This window comes from Drosophila miranda, chromosome XL (genome assembly GCF_003369915.1).
Source record: "Drosophila miranda strain MSH22 chromosome XL, D.miranda_PacBio2.1, whole genome shotgun sequence".
Lineage (NCBI taxonomy): Eukaryota > Metazoa > Arthropoda > Insecta > Diptera > Drosophilidae > Drosophila > Drosophila miranda.
In genome coordinates, this window is record NC_046673.1 from 14,563,696 (window position 1) to 14,579,033 (window position 15,338).

Sequence of the window (15,338 nt, forward strand, 5' to 3'; positions counted from 1 at the left end):
TGTACTTCAGGGGCACCAAGTACGAGCTCGCAAGTACATACGCGATTATAAGTACGAGTAAGTATTTATTAACATGGGTACAAACAGATGGATGTACTACACTGTACAGTACTCGCACTCGTATCTTATGCGCATATGTAAGTAGGTATCTAGATAATTGTATAATGGCAACACGTTTTTCTTGTGCCTGGATCCACCGTCAACTTTTTCGCTGCTGCAGACGTTGTTGCTGCTGTTTTGGGTTTCACGTTGGCGTTGCCCCTGCCGCTGCCGCTGCCTTGTCCGTGTCCCAAACAGAAGTTGACCTTCAATATGGAATACTCGCACTTGTGTGCTAGTGCGCGGGTACTTTGAGTACTTACACACAACTGTACCGCTCTATAACGCATTATCCTTCCACGTGCATTCATTCGTTTTTGTTTGCGCATTTATAACTCGACTGATTGATTGATTGATTGATGGGTGGCGAAAATGTCGACACCCCAAAAGCAGAGCAGCACAAGAGCAAAATCCATAACAAAATTTCAACAATGCGTGTGGCATATGCATGTGCGCGCACAGTGGCATGTGTGCTCCTCTTCCACCTCCTCCTCTGGATGCGATGCGGTGTATCTTGTGCAACAAAATGTCAACCGCATCTTTTGTCGACGGTTTTCCATGCTGCCCAATTAGTTATCGATACGAAACCGCATGTCAGGTCATCTCTTTCTTTATTTAGTTCATCATTCGTGAATATTTCTCCTACCGATGGGTGATGCTGCATGTCGCATGATTTGGTTTTCTTTCTCTACTTAATGTTTCCTTAATGATACATCAAATGATCTTTGATTGATCTGGGATTAGTTCTGTTATTCCACCGATAGGTGATGCTGCAAGTCGCAAGTCATTCGGTGCATTCGTATTTAATTTGCATGGTAAATTTCTATGAATATTTGTTTATTTATTTAATGCAAATTCCATTTAAAAATCACTCAACCAACTGCGACAGCTGTGGCATTTGAGGGCTTAAGGATTTTTCTAGATTTTTCACCTGAAACGAAGGACCGGCTATGGCAATGCCAAGGGCTTTTCGAGTTCTACAGAAATTCCTTCTTTCTTTATGCGGCTCTGGTGACTGGTAGCTGTAGTTAAATTGTGTAATTAGGAATTATTAGTTGATTCTATGAAATGAAAATAAGACTGCATTCCAGGCAGAGTTTTAGTTACGGAAGGAAATACTCGTTGAAGTGGGTTCTCTTCCCCTTGCAGCCCACTGTGCATTATTACAAATTTAAATACTTGTTTTTGCATTGACCATTACGTATACGTATGCTCAAGTATTGGGTATTCTACCCCCTAGCCACACCTTGTGCCACTCCACACTCCACACTGCACTGCACTACATCCACATTCCATTCTATCTCGCTCTCGCTCTGCATCCATTGCCCACTGGCACTGGCAGTGGCACTGGGCAAATAAATAAACAAAGTTAATGGGGGTGGAGAGGAGTACTGGGTCGCCCAGTATTTGGCCAGTCAGTCGGTGGACACTGATAGTGATTCCCGAACGAGCAGTAGATGTCGCCTGCTGCATATCGCCGGCTCTCGCCCATCCTTCTGTTGTGCAAAAACCCATTCTGTGGGCAGTTGTCACACTCCTCTTTCTTTCACTCTTAATATTTATTTATCTTTTTATTGGTTATAAAATATTAAATAAACAAAAATAAACCCACAAAGAAAGAACGAAATCAAGAAGAAGAAAAAACGAAAGATGAGTGGCAAAGAAAAGCGAGCATCGGTCGGGTGGCCTAGGGATGGGGCACTGGATAGGTGGGACACTAATGGGAGAGCACGAGCCTCAGGGGAAACCACGTGGTTAACATCTACCTAAAATAAAGGTAAATCTATGATATGGTAGCCGAAATATCCTTGTAAACTAATTATTTTCTGGAGCCAGATTATTCAGGGACAAATCATTCAGGGACATCTATCTAGTACTATCTAGAAATCTAGCAATAAACGTGTGTGTTACTGTATCAACGATTAACGAGTACATCTATCAATAAGAGCATCAATGAACGAGTACCAAATATATCAACGAGTGCATCTTTTAATGAGAAAATATATCAACGAGTACATCTATCTAAGAACGAGTATATCTTTCAATCTATCAACGAGTACATACAACGAGTATCTATCAACGAGTACACACAAAGATTATCTATCAACTAGTATACATACATACTTTCTGTCTATGGCTCTATATTTTTCATAAGGATGATCGGTTAACATTTTTTTAACCATCAAAATTATGAAAACTGTATCATAATTTTCAGACATTTATCATGCATTCATATATATATTTTATTGATTGCCAAAACATTTGTGTGTGTGTGTGCTCATCCTCATCTGTTGAATAGCTTTCGAGTGGGTTTAAGTAGATCAAATTTACGTGTGAGGGGATGAATGGCTTGGAATGGGAAACGTATGAACTACGACGAGTACGAGTACGAGGACGATGGGATTATATGCGCAAATGTTATATGAGAAGTCCGAGTGTGGGCGTCGTGCGTTGTGGCGCCGGTTCGCCGGTTCTCGTGCTGGTTCGGTTTCCGCGATGTTGATAACCCGACCCGAGCGCCCATCTCTAGCCGGTGGGTCGCCCGTACGTACGCCCGTTGTGCTGCGCTGCCCACTCAATGGGTCTCTTTCAATTGACAGAGCTCTGAGCCTCTGACTGCGCTGCGCCACGCCATGCCATGCCACTCTGCTCTGCTCTGCTCTGCTTACACCTCCGCCACCGCCTCTGCCAGTCTCTCCCATTGGCAGTGGCAGTGTCTCCTCTGCTCGGGTTCGTTTATCCGCTGCTGCTGCTGCTTCTGCCTCGGTCCGCAGTCCTCAGTCCTCAGTCGCGCCGTCTCTCTGCCGCTTAATATGAATTTCATACATGCACACACAAAGCCAATTTCTGTTTATTTTTTTCTCGTATTTTTTTTTTTTGTATTTTTGTATTTTTTTTTTTTTTTTTATTTTAGTTGAGCTGCATGGACTCTGCGCTGTTTAGTTTAGTCGACAACGGCAAGCGGAGCGCGCAGATTTCATATTTTTGTGATTCGCGGCAAGCAAAATATTTGTTACATTTCCAGACTTTCTTTTTTGTTTTTTTGTTTGTTTTTTGTTCTTGTATTTTGCCAACTATTTTGTATTCTTTTGATTGGGTCGGGCTGGGGGATCTCTTGTGAGTTTATTTTGCGCTTATATTTGTTGTTCCATCCATTTGTTTGTTTATAGATTTCCTCTCGTACTCTTTGATTTATTATGCTATGCAAATACCGTGGTGATTGCCTTTTGTTTGTTGAAGTGATAAAAGAAAAAAGTGTGATCAAAGAGGAAACAGAAAAAACCCACAGGAAACCATCAGCTTCAGAGACCTTGAAATATACATACACTAGACATCAGATACAGATCAAAAGTTCAAGTGTTTTCCAAAAAATCAACACTATCCATATAGGGCACACGCTTGGAATTCCTAACGACTGAATGGATAGGAAACCCAATGATCTTCTCCCAATGGTTCTCAAAGGAACCAAAAATGAATCTTGAACATCAATCAGATCCATAATAGTGGTCCTCCAGATGATCTTCAGTCATTATTATTGCTCCTGTTGTGTTCCAGATCATTTCAGAATAACTAAATATTTCAACTTTTCGTAAAAGACAAACGTCCAAATCCATCCGTCCATTGATTTTGTCGGTAGAGTCCATAGCGAAGTGTCCTACGAGTATATAGAGGGTCTACAATGTCTACAGAACCAAAGAACTCGTCCTCGAAAAAAAGGTTAGAATCTTAAGAAGGCTTAAATCAGTTCCAACGATCATCATTCTCAGTGGGGGATCGATCATACACGTATTCTCTAATGCTCTATGGGGTCGGAGAGGCACAATCAAGTGATCAGCTTTTACCGATCGATACTTTGGGAGAGCCTCACAGCTGATCTTTTGTTATGGCGGGAGAGAGTATCAAGTGATCCCTCTCTCACTCTCATCGTTTGCGTCATTGGGCGGATCGAGAGAGTGAGAATGAACCCATCTAGTGATCAATGTCAGCTTTTACCCATCTTTCAATGCTTTGGTGGGAGATTGTGTTAACAGGCAATAATCAGCTGTTAATTGTTCTTGCTCTCTCCTTCCCGCTCTCTCCTTTCATAGAGAAGAGACAGACAGACAGGGGGTCACACTAGCTGGGATTCGTTTGAGTTTCCCTTTCAAAAGGAAGAGCCGGAGAGAGAGGGAGAGGGGGAGGAGGGGGAGGACAATGGGCCAATTGAGGAATTGCTGTCACTGCTGCTGCTTCTGCTGACGCAGACGTCGCAGTTTCAATAGCAGCGGCAGCGAAATCGATATCAAAATCATTCACACCGAGTGTCTGATTGTGTTGGAAGGGCGGTTGGGAGTGGGGCCATGCCATGTGTGTGTGTGTGTGCTTTTGACAGGTTCCCCCCACCCACCCACCTTTGCGCCCTTTTGTTGCTTATCAAATGTGTCAACAATTTTTTTATTTATGACTTGTTAATTGCAAAGAGTCGCAAGAGAGACCGCAATCGTTGGCAAAACGCAAATCAGACAATAACCGATGACAAAAGCAACAACAATGAGCGCAAGAGGCCCAACAATGGATAGGTTCAGTGTGCAACACACACACCCAGAGAGAGAGAGAGAGGGAGAGGGAGAGATACAACAATCGGACAATAAAGCGCGAAATTCCACACACACACACAGACACACAGAGAGGGAGAGTGAGAGAGTACGACACAGATACAGCTCATTCGCGCCGATTGCCGCCGCCTTTCATCGATAAGACAACAACAATAGAGAGCGAGAGAGAGTGTGTGTGTGTTGGAGAGCGGAAGGAAGGAAGGAAGGAGATTGCTAGAATGTTAGAATCTGGAAAAGGAAGCGAAGTGTGGGTGTGGTTGTGGGCGGAATCAAATCGAAGCGATTGTCAATGCACACTTGTGTCAATGCTTCGGTGGATCATACGGATACGCATTCGCATTCGCACAGTCGTGGTCACACGAATAGGTCCCATAGGGGACATCCGACCCGTGAAGGTCAATCCGGTTCTATTTTTTGTACCACGACAAAGTTATTTAAGATTTAACCTGAATCCAAAATGTATTCAACATTCCATTCATATTATCTATCTTGAGTCTCAATTTTGTTGTCTTCAAAGCCCGTTTTGAATCCCACAATTTGTTGACGATAGCTCAAATTCATCTGGAATCAGACTGGAATGTCGCCTAGATGGAATTGTTTGCGAATCGTTGCGCCGCTTGAGTATTTTGAGAGAGATCTTTGTTTATTTTTGCATGCAGCATATCATTAAAATATTATCTCCAACATAGCTTCGATAACAGTTTCTGATTTTAAAGTTGGACAAAAGGCAGATCCTCTCTCCCTGGAATGTTTTGCCTGCGTGGCAGGACTCTGCAAGTCCCCAAAATCCCAATTAATCCTCTGTGAGTCCCACACAGAAACCAAAACGAACATCTAGCTTAATTAGGTCTTAATCTGTGTCCTGTTTATGTGCCCTTTGGTGTGCGCCTGTGGGGGTGTAGTGGAGCATGTGCATAGATTATAATTTTAAGCATGCACACGCACCAACACCCACACACAAGCACGCACACACGCATACGCATTGACTGGGTTGAAGGGAGAAAAAGCGCGCGCGCCCCCCTGATCCAATGAATTTACCGTTGGAACCGAGTACCTGCTGCTGCTGCTGTCGCTGCTTGCATTCGCTGCCAGCAGCTACTCCTATTCCTGCATTGCTTCTCTGCCTGCGCTCTATTCCACTCTCACCCACTGCCCTCTCACATTTCATGGCACTGATTCTCTCTGGCCGCTGCCTTCTGTTATTCTGCCACTGATTCTCTACCGGTATCTGCCAGCGACTGGCTGCCTCTGCACTTCTGCCCTTGACTCTATCTCTCTCTCTCTCTCACTCTGCACTTCTCCCACTCTACCTTTCTGTCGGCAGTTGTTGCTTCCCTCTCTTCTGCTCTCTGCCGGTGCTCTGCCCTGATCCACGCTATGCCTGCATTCCGCTGCCGCTGCTGCTGCTTTATTTCTGCCGCTGCTGCTGTTCGGTCGCTGCTTATGTGCTCCTGCTGCCGCTGTCTCCCTGTCTGCCTGCTGCTGTAGGTGGCTCTGCCGCTGCCTGCCTGCCTGCCTGCCTGCCTGCTGTAGGTGGCTCTGCCGCTGCCTGCCTGCCTGCTGCTGTAGGTGGCTCTGCCGCTGCCTGCCTGCCTGCTGCTGCTGTAGGTGGCTCTGCCGCTTCCTACTGTTATTCTGTCACTGCCTCTGCTGCTGTCACTTCTCGCTGCCCTGAATGCTAGGCAATGGAAATGTATGCAGTGTGGACAGAGATGGCGCTATTCTATTATTTTGCGACTTGAAATATGATCCAAATATGGGAGAAATAGGGGAGATAGCAGCAGCAGCACCACCACCACCAACAGAGAGAGAGGGAGGGTGAGAGAGAGACGCAGAGATAATTCTATTCATTACCTTTTGACCTTGACCGTCATCGGTAGTCTGTCGTCCTTCCTCCATTGGCTTTTCAGTGTGGGAAAGGCTTTTAGAAGCGAAATTGAATTAAATATCCTACCTAGAAAACACACACACACACACACACACACACATGCGCGTAAGACACCTGCAAACTATTTATAGAACTTTGAACTTTCATTTCACAATCTCTGATGTGCCGGATAGTCCTCAGGTAAGGGAGAGAGCGTACGTTGAGAAGAGACGTGGGTGCATGTGGAATAGTTAAACTAATTTTCCATTTTGCAGTGCATAACCGCACGCAAATGTTTCTATGCTCTCAATCTGCCTTTGTTTCGCCTCCTCTCTCTCTCGTTCCCTTTTCCCCCGTGTGTCCTGCCACACTGCTGGCATCCTTGTGTCGCATGAAATTGAATTATTTTTGCTGCTTCTGGCAAAATCTAATTTGTTTGGCTTTTTGCACAGTTTATTGGGTGTCGGGCCCCACTGTAAGTGTAGGCGAGGGAGAGAGAGAAAGAAAGATATGTGTCATTTACTACAGTGACCGACAGAGAGAGAGAGAGAGAGAGAGAGAGAGCGAGGGGGCCAGTGGGGGGTGGGGCGTGAGAGTGCACTGCAGGTCCGTGAGTCCTGGTCATGGTCATTAGCTCGGACACAAGCCGGAATAGGAAAATCGTGTAATACCTGGGCAGAGCGGCAGCTAGGACCCTCGTGGGATGTGCATCCCCCATCATTCCCCTGGGGCTTCGGGTTCGCCTGTCCCTTGGGCCTCCTGTCTCTTGTCTCGGTAATGGCCAACAAAGTTTCATGTTGTCCCAAAATTCGTCCAGTTAGGGGAGTGCAGGGTAGGGAAAGGCACAGAAAACCCCCCCTCCGGCAATGCAATGGCAAACAATGTTTCCTCGAATGTTTACATCCTTAATTCCTTAAGGGTAATGCTGCACATTAAATATTGAACTTGAATATCGATTAATATCGATATCGATCGATAACAAACTTCCATGTGATTCGGTATATTTTTCGTATATTTTTAATATCATGTTTTCCTTGGATTCATAATAAAACTACTTCCACAATATCTCCCTAACAAAGAGAATATCTTTCTGGAAAAATATACCAATATGGGTTAACGATATATTTATTTAGGTTTTATTAAACCTATCCGCAAGATTTTTAAAAAGGAGTCACATTGAATCAATGCCTCAGGAGTCCATAAGAGACAAGGAGGGAAATTGTTGCACATTTGCATAGTCCATCCATTAAACCATCAACCATGGGTGTACCCTGCCTACTCCCTTCAAAGTTCTTGCAAAAGTAAAACTTCTTAAGCGAGGGGCGGGACGAGTCTTATCGAAGGAAAGCAGAACTTTTAAACCAGAAGCAGCAGTTTGTGGCATGGTGTGGTGGTGCCTGTCGCGAAACTAAAACTAAAAAGTTTTCACAAATGTTTTCACCAATTACGTACCGCCGCCTGGTATTGGTATTCGGTTCGGGTTTGGAATGCATGCCACAAGCCAGCACCGGCACCTGTTTTGTTCTGGGGGCAGAAGCACCAACAGAGCGAAATCTGTTGCATTCTGCCACGGGATTTAACACTTGAAGCGTTCTACATGCCCCATCGGTCGAGCAGTTGCATCAGTCCCCGTCGAGGTGTCCGAACGGAAGCCAATCAAAAACGAATTAATGTGCAAATGCACAATACTCGTTGTTGTGCATAGAAAAGTGGATAAAAAAAATATATAAATTTATAAAATTAATAAGGGGGCGTGGCATATGGTGATGGCCTTAAAGTGTGTGTGAATGAAAACGGAATTCGAAAATTTGGCAATCAGCAGAAGAGAGCGTGACCAGCATACACGATCGATGGATCGATCGATCGTTCGGAGGGGATTGCGCATGCGTCCATCGTATGACGACAGCACGCCCTCTGCCGAACCCCCCTTTGGCATGGCACGTGCCACAGCAGAGACATTTGGTGGAGGGGGCGGGGAACACTCTATTTGGTTGACTGCCAATTTGGATCTCCTGTCGCGGATCGCTGATTCAATAGACAAATATTTGCCATGAAACTAAGGCGGCTAAGGCTTCGAATAACTACCAGACTTTCAGGGAGATACGATACTTGAACCAGTGCCTGGGGGCTTTACGCCTTTGGGTCGTCACCAAAATGCCCCGAAGAGTTATCCCCAGATATTGATAGTTCGACGGTTAGATAGTTGTAAGCACTAAATATGTTTGTTTTGGTTTTTAGTGGCCGGATATGTGCTGAATGCTGTGCTGCACTGCTTTGGACAGAGTGGCATCTATAGATTGCCCGATCCCATGCGGAGGTGATTGTGAATCCCACAGATAGACACACGAACACATCCTATTGCTCTTGAACCTTTATCCTGGATATTCTGCATATGTTTCTAACCAAAGACTTACTCATTCTCCCCCGCGTTTTCTCTTGTGTGTTTCAGTGCCAATCAACCGCCGAATTTAACAGTATTATCGGGAACAGGCTCGATCACGGCCACCTCCTCCAGTCCCACGCCCATTTCACGCCAATCAAAGTCCGGCAGCGCCCTAAATCAGGCCCTGTATGTGAGCCATGGCTCAGCCCCAGGCTCTGGTGGTGGCGGTGGCTCCGGCGGCGGCGGCAACGGTGGGGGCAGCGATAACAGTGACCTGATGATCCGGCTGAGGGAGTCCATCAAGCAGAAGGAGGAGTTCCTCAAGTCGCCGGTGCCCACCACCATCAGCTCCTCCTCCACATCCGCCTCCGGGACCAATGGGAATCAGGCACAGTCGTCGCCAGCTCAGCAGCAGCAGCCGCAGCATTTCTTTCCCTCGCACACTTCTCCGGGAGTGGCAGCAGGTGCTCCCATCGCCCCACCGCCACGCGGTCGCCATCAGGTGCTCATGAAGCAGCAACAACAACAACAGCAACAGCAGCAGGGGGTCGCCGGCAACTTCGACATGTACTATGCAGGCGGAAAACTAGTGCAACGTTCCTCGACGGTGCCCATACAGGCATCGTCCAGCTCATCCACACATTATCATCACATCACCCAGCTTCAGCATCATCCCCAGTATCAGCAGCAGCAGCAGCAGCACCCCCACCACCCACAACAACAACAGCAGCAACAGCAGCAGCGCCAGGTGCAGATGATCAACAACAATGCCAAGTATTCCAAGGACTTGGACTACTTTGAGACGCTCCAAGAGACCGGAGTGACCAATAAAGTGTGAGTTTTGTAACCGAAAACAAAGAAATCCAAAAGAGGAATCTGAAATACTCGTATAAGGAAAGAAAGGGGAACCATTAGACCAGAGAACATGTGGAATAACTTTCCATCTTACTCTTTCTCTTGCGACTCTTACAGTCAATATGTTCTGCAGCAGCGCCCATCGGTCGTTTTTAGGGATGTTTTTCGAATAAGAGCCTCTTCTTCAATGCACAGTGGAACCAAAGTGCACCACAGATTCATTCCACAGAACATATTCCAAATGCTTTCAGTTTTATTGAGGGATCGTAAGAATTTCCATAATTAAAATACAAATTATGAAATAAAAGTTATTTTTTTATTTTTATTAATCGAATTTAAAAGATATATAAATTAAAATTTTTTGTATAGTAAATTTTTTTTAATATTTACTTTTTTTTTTAATTACCCTTTTTAATTATTTTTTTTTTGTATAAAATATTAATTTCTTTTTAAACATTTCTTTTTTAAATGTTTATTCCTTTTGTTTCAATATTTACACCTATTGATATACTTTTTTTTTACATTTACTCCTTTTTTAATTTTTCTTGTTTTTTTTTTTAATAAAAAATGAAAGGAAAAAATAAATTTCGAGTAAATAGTTTGTATATTTTTTTTTTTATATTTTGTTTATTTTATTTCATAATACTATTTAAATTACAAAATATTTTCATTAATTCATTATTTTTTGATTGTTATAAAATGTATAATTCTTACGATCCCTGGCTTCGATTTTCCTTCGACGCTTCATGGTACAGGCGCCTCTGATCGCAGTAGTTGTAAAAATAGTAATCTTTGGCAATATTTAGTTGCTATGAAAGAAAAACGCTTCTAAACGACGCCCAAAAGACGTGTGTATGGATTGAGAATAGGCTCTGAAATGAGATATAGCTTCCACTTTAGTTTTTCTGTATGAGAAATGCTCTTCTACTACTCTTCTACTCTTTGCATTGCCCACAGATTCGAACGCAAACTGGTGTCCCATATGTCAATGGGTTTCGATCCTTTCAAGCCTCTGTCGATCAATACCAGCGCCTTGGAGGCGGCATCGGCATCCACGAGTGCAGCGGCAGCGGCGGCGGCCGCTTCGACCGTGAAAAAGCAGAGTGTCCTGTACGAGTCGCTGCAGCAGCATCCGCTGGCCAAGTACCAGCATCAGCAACAGCAGCAGCAGCAGCAGCAACATAGCACCAACACGGTGGATGGACAGACGAACAGTCGCATGGAGCTGCACAAGGCGACGCTGGCCAATGCCACCATTGATGCCGCCGCCCCACCGTTGGTGGTTAGCAGTGAGTTCTTGGAATTTCGTTTCGCAGAGTTAATTGAAATTAATTTCACACTCCTTTGCGTCCTGTGGCAGAGTTTAGCGCAATGACGGAGCAGCAGCAGCAGGCAGGTGCCACCTTGGCGGACATTTCCGAGAGCAGCAGCGCCAGTGGCGGTAAGTCTTTTCACTGCACTTTGAATACAGATTACAATTCCCAGCAGTAGCTAATCCTGTCTCTTACTCTGTAGCAGCAGCAGCCGCCGCAGCCGCAAGTGCTGGCAGCTCGAGTGCTGGTGTGATAAGACGCTATAAGCCGCTGTCCTCGAGCTCCTTTGACGAGGGCAAGCCAATGCGCCGGATCTCCTATCTGAGGGCCACCAACAATGAGACCGAATTCAATCCGGATGCAGCGACCACTGGAGACGGTGCAACAGCAACAGCCGCGGCAGCAGCAGCAACAGCAACATCTGTTGCCACAGTTTCGATACCAATTCCAGTTGCAATTCCCATTGTGACGCCTGTGGCCGTTGTTGAGCCACAAAAGACCAAATCCATGGTTGAGGAACATCCCGATCCCACCTACGATGTCATCGGGGGCACAGGCGGTGGCCACGAGTTCATCGAGACACCGAACGGCCTCGAGGATGTGCGTCTGTCGGCCCATGGCAGTAGTCGCCGGGCCTCCATGAGCAGCGATATGCGCAGCAGGTGAGTGTCTGTCTCCTTTGCCCTCTTGCACACATTTCCACTGATTCATCTATCGTTCATTTAAGCATCCACATCGACGCCGAGCTGAATGGCAAGTATGTGCCCAACGAACTGGAGGCCTTTGAGACGGAAATCGAAATTAAATCGTCCTGCATCAATGGCAAGGTAAGGCCAGGGCCAAGATTCCCACATTTCCCCACAGCTTCAATGTTTGTTAGTGCTGTAATAAAAGTGATTCTCAAAGGAGACTTTCCTTGGAACAGGAATTAGGATTTTAATGAAGTTAATGGAGCACTTTAGGGGGTCTCGTTTCCCCTATGCTCCTCTCCTCAAACCGATAGATTGAGTTCTCAGAGCTCTTCAATGCTCATCGTGTGACACGCCCTGACAGTCTCTCAGGATATGTTCCGTAGACTCTTTTGTACGCCAGGCATAGCCTCAATCCTTTCCTGACTCGAGAAACTCCCTAAAAGCCAAACCCTAGAGATAAGCCACTGATTAGATTAATTGAATTTTGTTCTTCCGTTTCAGCGCATGTCCGAGTACCGTTCGTGGCGTCAGGTGAAGCTGGAGATCAAGGGCGATATGCTGCGCATCTTCTCAGGGCGTCACGCCAAGTCGGAGCACAATGTAAGGCACAAAACAAAGTGAAATATGTGAGGGAAAATCAATGCTTAGTCTGTTAAACCCTTTCTTTGACGTCGTTGCAGGTGATAGAACTTGATATTAGAAACTTTAAGTTCTTCGACGAGTCGCTGGACAAGAAAAAGTACTTGATCCGCATGCAGTCAAAGCCATCGCCGAGCGGTGCCCATTTGGCGAGTCTCGGGAACGAGCTCAATCTGGACGATGTGCACGACAAGTTGACCTCATCGGGCAGCAGCAGCGCCAATGAACCAATGGCCGCCTCCTGCAGCAGCAGCACCGGCGGGCCCTACACGGAGATACTCTTCAAGACAAAGAACAGCAACGAGATGAAGCGACTCTTTGGGCTGCTGCAGTGGAAGGATAGCCTCAACTACGATGACAATGTGAGCACCGCCGAATCCTAGGAGATGCTGGCGTTTCCTATATTTCATACCCCATTCTCATTTGTATCGCCCCCCTCCTACAGGAGCAGCCGCAGCAGGGCAAACAATTGGCGGAGCCACAGAAAACGGTGGCCACGTCCAGCCACTATCTCGACGATGTGGTGACTGGTGGAGCCGGCGTGGATAGCTCCCCGTTGAGCTCACATTCGGGTGGGGGCATGGCGGAGCACCACCATGTGGCTGCCTTGCCCGCTGCCGCAGCAATTGTGGCCGCCACCAGTGACTCTATATCGCCGGTGATGAAGGCCCGCAAATCGTCCTCCCACAAGCATTTGCCCGACAAGGATCTGGGGTCGCCCAAGTCCAAGAACTGGAAGGATTTGCTGTTCCGTCGAGGCGGCGGCAGTGGCAGTGGCGGTGTGTCCCACCACCATACAGATCTGGCCTCGCCCTCGGCTTGCGCCGCGAAGACCTGTGGCTCCATTGGGGTCCCACTGCGCAGCTGTCCGATGTCCAAGCTGAATCCGTATGTCCCCCATCTCGTGGAGGTGTGCACCAACATTGTGGAGACCAAGGGGCTGAGTGTGGTCGGGATCTATCGGATACCCGGCAACAAGGCGGCCATTTCGGAGCTCTCGGAGCTGGTGAACACCAAGGACTTTCAGTTCGAGAGCTGTGCCATCGATGTGCGATGGGAGGATGTGAATGTGGTGAGCAGTCTGCTGAAGCTCTTCATCCGGAGCCTGCCCGACGCCCTAATGCCGGCCAGCTACTACATCAACTTCATTGAGGCCGACAAGAAGGTCGGCCTGGAGCGCATCGTTCTGCTGCGGGAGATAGTCGAGTCGCTACCCCGTCATCCGTACGAGACGATGAAGCATCTGATACGCCATCTGTGCCGCGTCAGCGACAATTGTGAGGTGAACCGCATGGAGCCCAAGAATCTGGCCATCATCTTTGGCCCCTCGATCATACGCACGCCCAACGACACCCTCGAGACGGCCGTCAAGGATATGAAGCACCAGTGTCGCATCGTTGAGCTGCTCGTTACACAGGTGAAGCATTACCACTCAACGTGTCTTGTGGCAGAGTGATCTTTGGGGGATTGGAAAACATTTAAGCTTAAGCTGTTCTTAATTGTAATTGGAATATTTGTACAGAGAAGCGAAAGAGCTGCCAAAGGGCAATGCTACCATTTATCTCCTCCATACAAGTTTGTATGCTGGATATCCTTCTTGACTGTCCTTTGCCCTGCCTCAAAACATATCCTAAATGTAAACAAAGGTCAAAGGTACTCCCATTGGGACGCATTTCATAGTCAAATGTAATTCATGAGAAGATTTTCTTGCAGTGCGCATACGAACGCTTCTCCCGAATGTTTCGCCCCACAAACTGTACGACATATGACACACGATTGCGAGTGATTTGCCGGTTATTCTTTCTGATTCTGATTCTGATGTATTTCCAGTAGGAGGGTTTTAGGGGGGTTTTCTTCGCCAAAGAATTATTGTAAATTGTTATTTTATTTCAATTTTCTGTTGATTACAGTACGAATACTATTTTGAGGGCGGAAATCTGCCGGATCTGGCCGATGTCAGTGGTGGCACGGCCATGGCCAGTGCTGCCCAGCCGCAGCATCAGACGCAGGAGGATCAGACGAACATGCTGCTGCACAATCTATCGAAGATCGAGAGGATCACAGAGCGGGAGACGCGCACCTCCCGGTTCATTCCACAGCTGCGGCGGCGCACCCATGGCAAGCGGAGTGCCGTCAACTCGGACACGTATTCGGGGGAGAGTGTTCTGGTAAGCAGCGGTTGTCCAAGCAGCTCCACCACTAGCCACTCCACCATCACCACTAGCACCACAACTTGCACCAACCACACAACCATACATCAAAGACGACAGCAGCGCAAGGCTGTGCAGAGCATTTGTGACTTTGCTTTAATCCTGCCCGCACCTCCCGTTCCTCCCTCCCTTCACTTTCAGTCGCTGGACTACGCCAAGGTCTCGGCCAGCAGCACCAGCAGCAGCTCGACGCTGCACAGCAGCAGCAAGACAACCACCAATGCCTCCTCCTCCTCCACCACCAGCCAGAGCTACAGCCAGAGCCACAGCCACAGCACAAAGTTTAGCTCTGGCGCCGCGGCCTCGGCCTCGGGCTCGTCCGCTTCGGGCTCCTCGACAACAGCCGCCACCATAAAAGCGGCGGCAGTGTCCAAGGCATCATCAGCGGCCTCCTTGATAGGCACCAAGAAGCGCAGCACCATGGGCGGCGGTGTGGGGTTCCTCGGCGGGGGCTCTCGCTCGCAGACGCGCAAAGCGAGCCTGGACGAAAAGGACTCTGGGACGAGCGTGGACTCGGCCGGCAGTATGGCTTTCAGCCTCGGCCTGGGTCTGGGCCTGGGCCTGGGACATGGCAAGGAACAGCATCAGCAGCAGCGGAGCAGCGTGGACATATCCATACTCCTCACCGACGACGACTCCAGCAGCAGGCTGAGCGACACAGGTACGTGGTCTCTTTTTTTGCTCC

General features: G+C 47.3%; 1 protein-coding gene across 5 annotated transcripts in view; it reads left to right on the plus strand.

Annotated features, from left to right (window-relative positions):
* Window positions 1–15,338, plus strand: part of LOC108157307 — a 53,324-nt gene that overhangs the window by 34,584 nt on the left and 3,402 nt on the right. For 3 of the 5 annotated variants that reach the window (XM_033399936.1, XM_033399937.1, XM_017289315.2), the window contains 9 exons: window positions 9,011–9,778; window positions 10,757–11,088; window positions 11,160–11,240; window positions 11,315–11,774; window positions 11,840–11,939; window positions 12,306–12,404; window positions 12,485–12,805; window positions 12,889–13,860; window positions 14,354–15,314. In XM_033399936.1, the coding sequence (XP_033255827.1) occupies window positions 9,011–9,778; window positions 10,757–11,088; window positions 11,160–11,240; window positions 11,315–11,774; window positions 11,840–11,939; window positions 12,306–12,404; window positions 12,485–12,805; window positions 12,889–13,860; window positions 14,354–15,314 (4,094 nt within the window). Of the gene's footprint in view, window positions 1–8,254; window positions 8,271–8,799; window positions 8,879–9,010; window positions 9,779–10,756; window positions 11,089–11,159; window positions 11,241–11,314; window positions 11,775–11,839; window positions 11,940–12,305; window positions 12,405–12,484; window positions 12,806–12,888; window positions 13,861–14,353; window positions 15,315–15,338 lie in introns of those variants that run through there. The other 2 variants (XM_017289341.2, XM_017289333.2) reach the window with 2 other exon arrangements.